Source organism: Phalaenopsis equestris, unplaced genomic scaffold, assembly GCF_001263595.1.
Source record: "Phalaenopsis equestris unplaced genomic scaffold, ASM126359v1 Scaffold000347, whole genome shotgun sequence".
Lineage (NCBI taxonomy): Eukaryota > Viridiplantae > Streptophyta > Magnoliopsida > Asparagales > Orchidaceae > Phalaenopsis > Phalaenopsis equestris.
Window position 1 is genome coordinate 1,212,714 of NW_018164789.1, and position 15,625 is coordinate 1,228,338.

A 15,625-nucleotide genomic window follows, 5' to 3' on the forward strand; every position below is an offset into this window, starting at 1 on the left:
AACTAAATTATCACTATTATCAAAATTTTACGTGAAATATAAATTTTCATGCTTTAGATTAGACTCTACCAAATTGTCATAAATGCAAATAGGAAAGTCTAGGTGCTTGATATATGAATACATAAGAATAGTGTGATAAGTATGTAAATTTCCCATTAAAAAGGAAAACGATTGTTTGTCAAATAAATAAAAATGCAGTGACTGAAAAATAAGATAAAAACTTTTTAAAAGCCGGCAATAATAAATATTGCTAAATATTATACAAATAATAATAATAATAATAATTACAACAAACTGCTCATTTCCTCTCCTTCGATTCACTAAAACCGAGCACAGTCTATCAGAGCAAAGCCCCAAAAGTGATGGTTTTGCTAACCTCTCACTGCGGCAATTAACTGAGCCATGCAGGTTGCGTACTGTACTGCAGTGTGAAGAGAAGTATAGCGATCTTGAAGGCCATAATCAGCAAAGTTGGATTCAATGTGCATGAAAATTCCGGGTAATGATTTCTTCGAAATGGTTTCCTGCCAAATGTCAAAGAAATCTTCCAGAACTTTCTTGGATTTATCGATGGATGACAGGGGGAGATACTCAACCTGCAAAAGAAAATATTTGTAATGATGATGACACAGAAGAGTTGGCAAAATGAATATTTGAATCATTTATTTGAAAGAAGATTTACATACATGCCATTCAATTCCTATGTATTTACACATGTAATGCCTACACTTTAATTTTTACAGACATATCATCTTATCTATGCATGCAAATGTGCATCCGACTTTCTACAAGTTGAAATGATGCCATTTTTTATGTGATATGAGGTTTAGCAACGGGTTTTGCAAGTGCAACCAACATCCGGTAGTAAAGTTATCAAACTATACTGCAAATCATGACGAGTTTTGTTTTAATTTTTACATCTGCCAGGAATCACAATCGATTCTTCCAAAGGTGCGAAGCTTAAAAAATCAACCCAAATTCTGATAATTCCAACACGCGTTGAACTAGCAAAGAATAGGCCGAAGAATACATAAGAGTGCCATCAAATTTTTGAGAAATAATAGCTGAAGTAGATCAACTGAATATGACCTTAAGCTAATATAAATTCAGTATTGTTATGTGCTACAAAAGAATGCAATTGTCATGCAATAAAACTTATCTCATTTAAAACCTTTTTTTCTATACCACGAACTTTATAGGAAGCTTCATCGCTTTAATTTGCTTTAAGGCAACTATGCAACAGTTAAAGTTCGAACTTTTGTTTGTCATTCAGTAGAAAAAGTAGACAGTTCATATAGAAACTATAATAAATCACAATTCATTATAAAAATTAAATCTTGAGAATCACCCCAATTGAAGCAAGATAACCATACAGTGTCACTCCACCCTGAAAACATCAAAACAGAAATAAACATTTTCAATGCAAATACTGGCACTCCGCCTTCTTAAAACAGAAACAAGCATGTCATTCTCAAGCGTATATGAAACTAGAAACATTTAAGGTTCTCTAAGCAAACCACTACTCCTTGAGATCTAATGTCGTGGACGATTTCATTAAACCCTGAGGATGTATCATTTCGATGTTTCCTTGTGAATTCCTTCTAGGGCTTCGGTTGTTTGTGGTCACACCATTTCTAAGTCCTACTAGTGCTACCTATATAGGGATATTTTTAGCCAGTGTTTCTTGCATGTGGAATGGGATGAATAATTCCATCACGAGCTTTCATATAAATTTCTGAAGTAGAACAACAATGACTCGGGTCATCCCTGTTGTGTGTAATGTATATAACAACGTATGCTTATAAGTACACAAATATCCCAAATCTCGTACTAACAACCATGCTTTGCCGAGTTAACTACAATAAATGTGCATTTCTTTTTTTTTTTTTTTTTTTTTTGCAAGTAATTCCTAAAGAGGTGTTGGTTGTGCATATTGGTATCATTTCTTAACTTCTTCAATGAAATTACCTCAAGCCAATAATATCCTCGCAACATCTCTTCTATGGCGAACAATTTCAAACAACTGGCTAAGCTTCAATATAATCTTTTCATCAATACTTGATATGAAATCTCACTCATATTTCTTCCCATCTGTTCCACTCCCCCTCCATCACCAACTCTACACCTATGTAGACATGTCAAAGTCATCATCCCAGAGCATAGCAAAGTCCAAATTGATATGCTAATCAAGGCAAGAAGTATTACCATTACTATTTCACTCGTCACCACTAATACAATAACAAACAGCTCCACAATACCCAAAAAGTAGTATCCCCATTGTCATGATGTGATAATGCCCTTAGAAGCAATATCTAAAAAAGATTCTCTTCTTATAAGCATGCAATAATGTTGTCCTAGTAAGATTAACAAGCATTTGACGGCCTGCTTCTCCACCCTCTTTCCTTCTCGGTTCATTTAAATTATTCCCTTCAAACTCAGGATGTGCATACGACTTAACATGGGATCGACATCTCCTTTGACTAAAAGGATGATGCAATAAGACAACCAAAGACAAAAGAGCCGTGGGATCTTTATCAACTTTGTCATCATACTTTAAGCTCGCAATGATAAATTTCTCAATCTAAAAATTAAATTGTTGCTACTACTGCTGAGCTATCAGCGCTCTAATGAATAGCTTTAATCAAAAGCACTCTCCAGTTATCAAGATAGATGACTACAGAGGTTTGTGAGAAACCTCAGACCTCATATCTTAGAGTCCCCTCAAAAGGAAGACAAAATCTATGAGTGGTATTTTATCCACACAATCTCATCTGCCTTCTTAAAATTTGACCCAAAACATAACTTAAAATTTTCTCATTAATTTCAAGGGAGGTCGGTGGGGGAACTTTCAAAGCCCACAAATATATGCTCTGCAAAACCAACTATCATGCAAAAACAATTTGAAATTTCATAGATCCATTTTAAAAGATAGTAGAAGCAAATCAATGAAAATTTTTTTGAACTACAAGATAGAAATATGCATGTTTATTCCCTTCAAAAGCATCAAATCAAACAATAATCTCAGCAAAACTTTTTTTTTATTTACTTATTTGGTTTGTTATATATTGTAATTCAGTTATTTTGGACATGCCTATGACGATGACCTGAGAAAGAGATATTTTTTATGTTTCTTAATATTAAGTTTGCCTTTAAGGTTTGGTGAAGGGATGGACTAGTTGGTTCACGTATCATTAGTTCACTAATAATTCAAGTACTTTTGACTATGTGTGATTGAAAAATTAGCAGCAAGTGGTTGCATTGTCTCTATTGGTGATTAATCGTGTGAGTTGTGTTCTCTATAGTGGCTATTGGCAAACGTTATTTGTCTTTTGTGATAACTTGGCTTGAGATATGCTTAGATGAAAAAAGGGGCATGATATATATGAACATATGGTTAGAAATAGTCTTTTATAATGAATAGAAACATCAAACATAAAAGTTTGTAAGCATCATTGTAACTTTTGGGTATGAAGTGGTCATCCAAAACAAAATAAAACGCAAAGTACAGCAGCAGCAATAAAAACAACAGGCCCTTATCCCGCTAGGTGGGATCAGCTACATGAACCCTTTTTCTCTATTATATCCTATTTAGTGCATATTTTCACTTAATTCTAATAAATTAAGATCATTTTTTATACAACATGCCTCTACCTTTTTAGGACTACCACTACCTTTCTTAATATAAATCAAATCTAAAACATCTACTCTCTCAAACGAATCATCAGATGGTCAACATTTTAATGTGACCAAACAATCTAAGACGGCTCTCTCTAATCTTCTTTGCTTCCGGAGCTACACTAACCCTTTGATGGATACCTTCTTTCCACGTTTTGTCTCTAAGAGTCAAGCCACTCATCCACCTAAACATACTCATCCCAGCAAAATTTAATTTAATTTTTTGCTTCAATTTTATAGGCCAACATTTTGCATCATAAAGAATTGCAGGTCTTACCACCATCAAATAAAATTTTCCTTTAAGTGATACTTTTCTATCACACAATAGGTCTGATGCATTTCTCCACTTTAACCATCCAACTTGAATTCTATTAATAACATCCCCCTCTATATCATCATCACTTTAAACAATAGACCTAAGATATCTAGAATGTTCACCATTTTAATGATTTAATCACTCATTATTACAACTTTATCACAAGAGCTACTGCTAAAATTACATTCCATGTATTCAATTTAAGATCGACTCAAACAAAGGTCTTTAGACTCTAACATAGAGCTCCAAAATACTTACTCTCTAATCGTATCCACAAGGACATCATTAGTGAAAACATGCACCAAAGTATATCCTCCTAGCTATTCAGTAAGTGCACCCATAACTAAAGTAAAAAAAATATGTATTTAAAGTCAATCCCTGATGTAATCAAACTGAAATAGGAAAATACTTGGTTAATTCTCCTACTGTTTGAACACAACAGCTATACTATACATATCTTTAATGACTTCAATATAAGTCATATCAACACATTTCATTTCTAGAACTCTCCAAAGAGCTTCTCTTCAAACCTTATCGTAAGCTTTTTCTAAATAAATAAAAATTGTGTGTATATCCTCCTTACTCTCTTTGTACTTCTCCACTAAATCTCTCAATAAATATTTAACTTCCATAGTAGACTTGCTCGACATAAATCCAAACTATATTCAATTGCTCTCTCCCATAATTTTAATGTATGATATATTAACTTAATTCTTCTATAATTTGCACACTCTTCTACATTTTCTTTATTCTTAAAGATGGAGGTCAAAATACTCTTCCTCCATTCTGCAGTCATATTTTTAGTTATTAAAATAGTATTAAAAGTTTAGTAAGCCAAGAAATTCTCAATTCTTTAAAATATTTCCAAACTTCTATTGGGATGTCATTAGGTCCAACTGATTTTCCACCGTTAATTTTCTTTAAAGATTCATCAACTTTTTTTTTATTAATGTGACGGTAATAATAAAAAAATTTATTATTATTAACGATATTAGATAAGTCGATCGTATTTTCAAAAATTTCATTGAAAAGTTTATAAAAATATCTCACCCACCTATGTTGAATATCTTTGTTGCTCTCTCCCATAATTTTAATGTATGATATATTAACTTAATTCCTCTATAATTTGCACACTCTTCTACATCTTCTTTATTCTTAAAGATGGAGGTCAAAATACTCTTCCTCCATTCCGCAGTCATATTTTTAGTTATTAAAATAATATTAAAAGTTTAGTAAGCCAAGAAATTCTCAATTCTCCAAAATATTTCCAAACTTCTACTGGGATGTCGATAGATCCAATTGATTTTCCACCATTAATTTTCTTTAAAGATTCCTCAACTTCTTTTTTATTAATGTGACGGTAATAATAAAAAGTTTTATTATTATTAACAAGATTAGATAAGTCGATCGTATTTTCAAAAACTTCATTGAAAAGTTTATAAAAATATCTCACCCACCTATGTTGAATATCTTTTTTTCTCCCTCCCATAATTTTAATATATGATATATTAACTTAATTTCTCTATAATTTACACACTCTTCTACATCTTCTTTATTCTTAAAGATGGAGGTCAAAATGCTCTTCCTCCATTCCGCGGTCATATTTTTAGTTATTAAAATAATATTAAAAGTTTAGTAAGCCAAGAAATTCTCAATTCTCCAAAATATTTCCAAACTTCTATTGGGATGTCATTAGGTCCAACTGATTTTCCACCATTAATTTTCTTTAAAGATTCCTCAACTTCTTTTTTATTAATGTGACGGTAATAATAAAAAGTTTTATTATTATTAACGATATTAGATAAGTCGATCGTATTTTCAAAAACTTTATTGAAAAGTTTATAAAAATATCTCACCCACCTATGTTGAATATCTTTTTTGCTCTCTCCCATAATTTTAATGTATGATATATTAACTTAATTCTTCTATAATTTGCACACTCTTCTACATCTTCTTTATTCTTAAAGATGGAGGTCAAAATACTCTTCCTCCATTCTGCAGTCATATTTTTAGTTATTAAAATAGTATTAAAAGTTTAGTAAGCCAAGAAATTCTCAATTCTTTAAAATATTTCCAAACTTCTATTGGGATGTCATTAGGTCCAACTGATTTTCCACCGTTAATTTTCTTTAAAGATTCATCAACTTTTTTTTTATTAATGTGACGGTAATAATAAAAAAATTTATTATTATTAACGATATTAGATAAGTCGATCGTATTTTCAAAAATTTCATTGAAAAGTTTATAAAAATATCTCACCCACCTATGTTGAATATCTTATTCTAAGAGAACCTTTTGATTTTTCTTCTTTAATACAATTTACTTGAATTAAATCTTTATTTTTTCTCTTTATTTGGCTAATTTATACATATATATATTTTACTCCATTTAATATCTAATCTATTATGAAAAGACTAAAAACAGAATTCTTAGCATCATAAATTATTCTCTTGGTCTCTCAAGGCGTCACCTTATATTTTTCCCAGTTTTCTAAGTTTTTACATTTAAACTAATTTTTACAACAAAATTTATCATATTTTATATTTTCTTGCACATTATTATTCCACCACCAGTTATTTTTATTTATAAAAACTTTTTCATTTCATTTTCCAAGTACGTCTTTTGTCACATGTTTAATAGTGTTATTATGCATAGAACTAACTTCTTCTTGAACATCCCAAATCTTAAAATCCTGAAGTTTGCTCGTAAAAATAATTTTCTTTTTGTGTCGTTTTAGTTGCACCCATCTAATTTATGACAATGTTTCATTATATTTTTTATCTTCCGACTCTGCATCTTAAAATTCAGAACTAATATGTTGAGTACTCAAATTTTCACTTATAATGAACTTACAATCTTTACATTCTCGATGATTTTTTTCCTCATAATAAAATAATCAATTTGTGTTTTATTAGAATATGTTCATCTCTTTTTTTTTAAATAAAGTATTAGTGACAATGAAATCGTAAGTTAAAGCAAAATCTAATATAGTTTTACTTTCTTCATTACAATCTCAAAAAACATAGTCACCATGTATTTTTTAAAAATCTTCTATCACTATACTAGCATATCGATTTAAATCTCCTCCAACAATTTTTTTTAAGAGGTATTAATTGTTCCAAGTCAATCCAGAACTTTTCTTTTTAACATATATCTAAACTTACTTTAAGAACATAAGTACTTGTAATATTAAAAATCTTAATAACAACAATTTTTAGGGTTATAATTCTATATCTAATTCAATTAATTTTTAACATCATCTTTTAGAGCCATATAATTACACCTACATCATTTCTAGTGCAACTCATGCCTGAAAATCAAACTTTATAACATAAGATATTAATCTTTTTAGTTTTTCTCCAACCCATTTAGTTTATTGAGTACATAAGACATTTATTTCTCTATGAATCATAATATTTATTAATTTCATTAATTTACCTGTGAGTGCCTAAATTTCAAAATTGTCTTCTTTGCCTGTATTCATCCATAATGTATGACTTCTACATGCAAGTTAATACTCATAAAAAAAGAATAAGATCCTAAGAATTTTTTTAATTCATCATGGTCATCATAATTATCCTAATCTTAATTGTTTGGGTTTCAAATTTATTAATCCTTGTTTCCCTCAAATCATGTTGAGTGCTACCTAAGATGTTAGCTATTTTTTTTATTATTTTTATCCATGTTACCTTCAATCTACTAATTTTCTTCCCAATCCTCCAACATTAAATCTATCTACTTGTCTAATAAGAGCATTTTATATCCTTTATTACACACCACCAAAGTCAATTATCAAAATATCTTATCTTTAAGAAATGACATTCCACTCTCTAAACATCTCATTTATTACTTTCCTATACAGCTTCATTGTATGACTTGTAATAAAATTCATTTATCACCTTAGTTTTATAAGTAATCCAAAATCTTCCTTTCAAATTATTTAGTATTGCCTTAGTATTTTAAAATTCTATTAAAAAGTTAAGTTTTGTTGATTAAACCATTATAAAAGCCCTTCTAACTCAGAAAATCAGGATAAGTATCTCCTTTGATCCTAAATTTTTATATTCATAAACTTTCAATAAAGCTAACTTGGCCTCATTTTTTTGGATCAAGCTATAATATACCTCATTATTTTATTCATTGGGTTCCAAAATATTCAATTATTAATAACTCTCATTTAGTAATTTCCTATACAGCATTTCCATCTTTCCTTCATGAATTATTGATAACTAAGTTCTTATTACAGTCATCTCTATTCCCAGAAACACTTATCTCTTGCACTGGCTATTTTAAATGCTCCTTTTCTCAGCCTATTATATAAGACATCAAAATTTAGTAGCTTTTTCTTAGTTCATTACCTCGTTTGCAAGATTTGCTCTTTCTTACAATCAATATAAGTTTCCTTAATGTTTAACTTATATTACTGCTTAAAAGTAATTCATTTAACTTGATAAACTTCTCACTTACTCACAAAGTTTCCTTTCCAGATGCTCCTAAAGCTTCTATAGTAATCATTTAAATGGGAAAATCTATCCTATTCATATCAAAATTTACTCAACTCAAATTGCATTTTTTTAGCAACCTCACGATTTCTTGCATTTAAAATTTCACCATCTTATCCTAGAACGATTATTTCTTTATATTGATTTCTTTATATGGTTAAAAATACATCCAAACAGCTACTATATGTTATGCAATCAAACTCTATTTGAGAAAAACCTTACAATCTTTACAAAATGGTTTTTCTTTCCTTCAAAGTAAAAACGGAACATTTGTGCTTCAGTATCTCATCTTTTGAAAGTAATTAAATGATGGTCATATTTCTTAAAATATGCATTTCTTATTGGAAGATTAACAAAAACTCAAAATACGGTTCATATCATCAAAAACTTTATAATTGGTCATAACAGAAACATCAACACTCAATCTTTTTTGTTCAGTCTTAGAAACAACAATGGCAATCTTCCCAAAAATCCTTATTACTAATAATTGAAAAAAAATCTAATCTAGACATAAGTTGAGAACATAAACAAAAAAAAAATTAAAAAATTCAAATTCACCATAGAAGTTTTGAACAACATACCTCCATCATGATTCCTCTTAAAGCCTCTGATGTCGAAGGAATGCATTTTCCTACTCTTACTTGGAAGTCACCTAGTTTATATTGAAAACCCTACATACAATAAAAAATAAATAAATAAATAAATAAAATAAAAATTTGTAGTGCTCTAAAACGCCCCTCAATCACAAAACAAATGCAGGTGAAAATTGTAGGATGTTAAAAAAACATCACTAGAAAGAGAATAATATTGGCTTATGCAACAGTTGATCCTATTTAAGAAAAAATCAATGAAACAAAAGCTCCTCATTGATAACTGGTAAGGATATGTTGGGAAGAAATTAATACACAAAATTCACAATAAGTCTTCTACTCTAGCATTTAGTTAATTTGTGTGATATCAATAAAAGAATTGTTTATCGCTGCCCAGATTTTCCTTGCAGATAGATAAATTGGTAGGTAAAAAGTTCTTGGTTATTTGAACATGCAAATAAATATGCAGGTATAATACAGAAGTTTATATGCAATAAATGCAAAATCCAATGTGAATATTCTAATTAAAAAAATCAAACATGGTATGTCCTCCATTGATCATAGGTATAAGAAAGTGCAATCCCTTATTAAAAGAAAACGCAAAAGAAAGATGTGTACCTGCGTCCTCTATTGTTTGCAGAATATCAATGGTGACTATCTTCCAGTATCACCCAGTTACCTTGAAAGTTAAATGCGTGCATCTGGCCTTTCATCAATGTAGACAAAGAGAGAGGAGAGGTGGGGGTGTGTGTATAGAATGAAGTGAAGTTGAATGAGGGGGCAAGGAATGTTTCTGTGTATGGACTTCAACGAGCATAGATGACTGTTGTTGGAGGAATGGGTAGGGAGGATGAGATTCAAAAAATGCTAATTTGAGGGCTAATCAAGCATATAGAACTCCAGTTGAAACATCCCTCCTCCCTTTACTTTTCGTTCAATTAATTTATTTAATTGCCCTTAATTTCTATATAAGATGATGGATGTGAGCACAACATGGATTGGGCTTAGCTTGGCAATATTATTAGTTGTTCGTATTTGGTTCGAGCTCAAGCCAAGCTTTCACATGGTGCCTGGCTTGCTTAGAATTTATATATATATATAATCTAGCATGACTTGTAGTTGGCATTAATCAAACAAATACTTAAACAAGGTGATAAACAAGCTCAAAAATAGAACGAGTATTTGCCATCTCATATTAATGATCAAGCAAATCAATAAATATGGAATTAGTATCTAGCTACTTAACACCAGTCAAATAAGATATACAATAAGTCGCTTACATACCTTTTTGCAATAATTCAGCATAAAGAACCGTCAACAAGTAAATTCTTTGAGATAGAGAAACAAAAAGGGACTGCATCAAATCAATATGTTGATTTACTAATAATAAATTAAATTAATTTGAAAAATTTTTAAAAGCTTTGAAATAAACATCAATATTTATAAGAGTAAGAAGAAGTCTTTGGAAAACCAGCTTACACCAACTCCACAAAACGGTTGGAACATTTGATCTCATTGAAATCAATATGTTTCACTACAACTAAGAAAGTTAACAAATAATTAGACGCTTCAAATTCACCAAGAAATGAAAAATGACTCACTTGGCAACTGTCTTTTTTACTCATATGTAAACTGCAATGATTGCACTATAATACAACAACAACAACAACAACAAAGCCTTAATCCCACTACGTGGGGTCGGCTACATGAATCCTTTTTCTCCATTGCATCCTATTTAGTGTCATATTTTCATTAAGTTCTAGTAAATTAAGATCATTTTTAATTTATACAATAAGCCCAAGTCTTCCTAGGTCTACCTCTGCCTTTCTTAACATAAATTGAATATAAAACATCTACTCTCCTAATCTAATCATTAGATGGTCGACGCTTAATGTGACCAAACCACTAAGACGGCTTTCTCTAATTTTGTCTGTCACATAAGCTACACCAACCTTATCACGGATATATTCATTTCGCATTTTGTCTCTGAGTGTAAAGCTACTCATCCACCTAATCATTCTCATCTCGACAACACTTAACTTAGAATTATGCTTCTCTTCTAAAGGCCAACATTCAACGCCATAGAACATTGCAGTTCTTTCCACCGTCTTATAAAATTTTCCTTTCAGCCTAAGCAGTACTTTCCTATCGCAAAAAAGGCCCGAAGCATTCCTCCACTTCAACCAACCAACTGGAATTCTACTATTAACATCCCCATCTATATCATATATCACATCCCCATCTATATCACCATCGCTTTGAACAACGGACCCTATGTATCTAAATCGTTCACACTTTTAATAAATTGATCACCCAAAGTCACACTTCTGTCACTAGAGCTACTACTACTAAAATTACATTCCATGTATTCAGTTTTTGTTCTACTCAAATGAAGGCCTTTAGACTCCAATGTAGACCTTCATAATTCAAGTTTTTCCTGAGCTTTTTCTCTCGTCTTATCCACAAGAAGGATATCATCAGCAAAAAGCATACACCAAGGTACATCCTCCTGTAAATTTCTAGTAAGACCATTCATAACTAAAGCAAAAAGATATGGGCTTAAAGTCGATCCCAGATGTAATCCAACAGAAATAGGAAACTATTTGGTCAATCCTCCTTCAATTCAAACAGAAGTAACAGCTCTAATGATTGCACTGTAACTTCTAAATATCAATTTTCCAATTTTACTAAAATTAAGTATTGAGGTTTTTTCAAACTTCCAAAGTTTTCTCTTTTTTCTTCCTTTCCAAAGGGTTCTCTTTATTGTCATCATTACAAACTTTCACAACTCCTTCAACGACATTTGCAATCACATCAATTACAAAATTTTCTTAAGTGTCATTCACGATTGAACACTATATAGACTCCACGATAGAATCTAAATTTATTGGTTGCAAATCAAGAGTTAGAAGTTGAAAACTATTCAAATCTTAGAAATAAGAAATACTTACCTAAAATTTAACACCCTTCAATTGCTAGATTTTTGTTATGATATTATCTACTCTCATACTACATATAATGAACTAGTAATATTTTTGTCATGTGGATGTAGGAGGATTGATTTCTTAATCTCATAAAATATGTTATTAGTAATACTTTGTGTAATTCATGTTAGAATTTTATTCATAATACTATATCCCTGCCTAAAAGTTAAGGAATTTTATCTTGCAAAGCAGATAAAAGAACTGTTATTGTGCTCTATAAATAACATAAAGTGCATTAACGAACTATTATGAACAAGGGCCAATATATTAAGATAACAATGGTGTTAGTTTTGAAATAAGAAAAGCATAAAGCTTAATATGTATTGTCACGAAATTCAAATGAGAGTAACAAATTGTATTCAAAGCTCTTACCAATCTCAAAATCCTTCAAGGCCCTCTAACATTTAATTCACATACAGCCTGAAAAGCTCCAATTCTCACACTAGCATGTTGAAGATGTGTTTATGAATAAAAAAATGTGCAAATAAATTACTCACCAATCCGTCAATCAAGAGCAAGCTAAGAAGGATAAAAATAGAAGATGTACTCTCATTATTTAAGTAAAAGACATCGAGAGACTACTGAGATTGAAAATTAAAGAACTTGTAAGCATAGAACAAGAAGCAAACATAATGGAAAATGAAATTACAAAATAAGAAACTAGAATTGGGAAAATAATCTAGACTAATAAATAAATATTATATTATATTATATTGTCATTAAATAAGTAATTAAACAATTTATAATAACCAATTTTCAATTAAATAATATACAAACCATCCTCGAGCATAATATCATGCCTTTAATAAGTTACCTATTAGAAAATAAATAAGCCTTCACGAGCATAAATAAATGAGTTGCACTATGTTCATGCTTAGCACATCTAGACTTCGAAGTTATAAAAAGCGCTCAGACTTTTTTGATTCATACTTAGAAAAATTAGACTTTGTTAATCAAGCGAGTTGAGAGCATTAGTTTGATTACAGCCATGTGCATGTGTATATGCAGATGAAAGTGTGGGCACTCGCGCACATGTTTGCATGTGCCATACGTCCAACACCTAAAGTGTTTTGAAGTTGGAATATGAAAACATTGTGGTTTAAAGTCCCAAGGTAAATCACTGCTAGCTGAGTGAAAGTCTTCTTCACAAACAACTAAGAACCATGCCCTCTCCGAATCACATGTGGTGTTTGTCGTCTTACCGCATACCTTATGATAAGAGCATAGTGAAAATCCTCAAAAACTCATTTCTAGTAAGGAGAATCTCAACACCGCTTATATTAGATATGTACTTCAATCTCAAAAAACTTACAATTGAAACTTTATGTTTTGACATATAGGGTTTTCTTGTGAAATTGGAAAGCTTCCACTTACTATACCACCCCTTAAATACTCTTATGTGACACCAAGTTTCAAAAACCATCAAAGCCTCCTCATGTCTAGAGGTAGAGTGCCCTGCACATAAGTGGGGTGAACTCCTTGTTTAGATGATGATATGTATAAATATGAAGGACGAAGACAACTCTCGGTATGGAGCCATAGTCATAGTTGGCACTATCATTACTCTTTGCAGTGCATGCTCAAAATCTCTTGCTAAAGAAGTGGGTTCATGGTACATTTTAAAGCGCACAAAAAATGTATATTGTCATTAATGATCATTATATCAATATAGAAAGAAAGTTGACAAAAATCATTTATACCTGCCCACTACCAAAGGTAGACTTATAAGAGACCATTCAGCCATCCATCTTACCTTGATGCCACAATTCTACTATTAGCAAATCAAATCACAAGGTGCAGCACCAAATTATGATAGACATCGATATTCCCAGCACGCTGAACATTTGCATCATAAAAGTGTTTAGTAAAGCAGGGCAAAAACTGGTTTCTTCATCGCCACTAATTTACAGGCACAAGCAAATCAACTGATACTTTTTACTTGATATTTTGCAGAAAAATCTGTCAGGATATCACTGATAAAAACATGTGTATATGATGCAACATACTCAATATATTTATGTAACCAGAATAGAGTAAGAAAACTTTATAATAAAACATTTTTAACAACATCAACAACAATGTCATCTTTCCAACCCTGTGCAGTCATGACCATCAAGTAGCAGAGGTATAACGAATCCAGATAAAAAATGTTTATAAGTAACAAGAACAATAAATATTCTAGATCATGGAATGCACTACCACAAAAACATCATATGAGAACTCCTGAATTCCCATAAAACAGGTAATGAATCAACAACATAGAGAACAAAAAACACAAGCATCACTTTTATGGGAAAGACTCGAGTTCTTGAATGAATTGATTTCACAACTAATCTCCCCAATAGATAAGTGTGCAGCAAAATCTTTGGTTCTGTATAAATCCATTATAATCGTGCAGAAATGAATAAGACACCAAAAAAGGTATATTGGGTGCATCCTGGTTTGTGTAAAGTCTCTAAAAGAATAATTTTTCAAATACATAAATCCAAAAGAAGAAAATATAAGTTCTCAAACAACAGAATTTAAAGTTGACATTTTCTGAGGGAGATATAAAACATTGATTAATTGTAGTCTATTCACAGAGAAACCAAGCAACAAACAATTCGCCATCGCACAAAAGGTAAAAGCTGCAGAAAAATCTAGCATGAACTCATATATGTCTCAAGAACATTCACGAATAAAATAAGAGGGTCAAAGATTGACCTCAAAGTTGAGGGTAACCCTAGCCTTGTAGGATTGCAGCTTCTCCATGACAACCTGGATGGAGGCGTCCGCCTCAAGAACAATGCGGTTAGGACGAAGTATGAAATAGTACTTGGAAGGTTGCTCCTGGAGAGCAAGTCCAAGGAAGTCCCGTGGGTGTTCGACCGGCACTGAGGCGTCCCGCTGCATCGGCCTGTAGAATGTAAGCACCGAACGCCATCGCCCGTCCTTCTGACCCCCAATGCTCTCCACGCTCAGGCACGCTTCCGTCAGAATCTGCGTGCTCAGTGTCGTTCCTGGCTTCGGCTGCCAGTGCATCAGCCTGCAAGTCCGCAATCGAAAAACTTGACTTAAGAATCTTTGGAGAGTATTTTAGCGTAGAGCTGGAAGGAGAGGCAAAGATTCTTTACTTCACCATTTTACCGTCATCGCCAAGTTGCCGACGGGGAAACCCTAGCCAAGGATCTTCGCTTGATAGAAAAGGGTTTGGGATTCCGTACGCTTTCCGAGCAGATCAACACCACGAAACAGGCGGAACTTGTTTCGGGGAGGATGGCAGTCCCGACGATCTTGTTTTTTTCAGAATCCAATAGAAATACAAATTTAATTTACTTATATATATATAATATACCATCAACATCTTAAATACATAATAAATAATTATAATAGATAAATGTAAGGTTCAATTACATGTAGGGGCATTCAAAACATTGCTTTTTTATGAATCAAGTATTCTATCCAATTTTAAAATTTTTGGTCAAATATCAAAATTAATGATAAACCTCAGCTCGTGCTTATCATTTCTATCACATTTCAATCTTTTGAATGAGACATGCTTAAATGCGTCAATTCGAT

At 31.6% G+C, this 15,625-nt stretch overlaps 1 protein-coding gene across 2 annotated transcripts; it reads right to left on the reverse strand.

Annotated features, from left to right (window-relative positions):
- Positions 1 to 233: 233 nt before the first annotated feature.
- On the reverse strand, positions 234 to 15,355 carry LOC110026054 (mediator of RNA polymerase II transcription subunit 20a-like). 2 transcript variants are annotated; one of them, XM_020726825.1, is made up of 4 exons: positions 15,186 to 15,355; positions 14,771 to 15,092; positions 9,075 to 9,164; positions 234 to 596 (listed from the first exon to the last, which is right to left on the reverse strand). In XM_020726825.1, the coding sequence occupies exons 1-4, from the start codon at positions 15,197 to 15,199 to the stop codon at positions 372 to 374; spliced, it is 651 nt and encodes a 216-aa protein (XP_020582484.1). In that variant the 5' UTR covers positions 15,200 to 15,355; the 3' UTR covers positions 234 to 371. The 2 variants fall into 2 exon arrangements, with proteins under 2 accessions (XP_020582484.1, XP_020582485.1); XM_020726826.1 differs by having other exon boundaries at positions 15,181 to 15,355.
- Between the last annotated feature and the right edge of the window lie 270 nt (positions 15,356 to 15,625).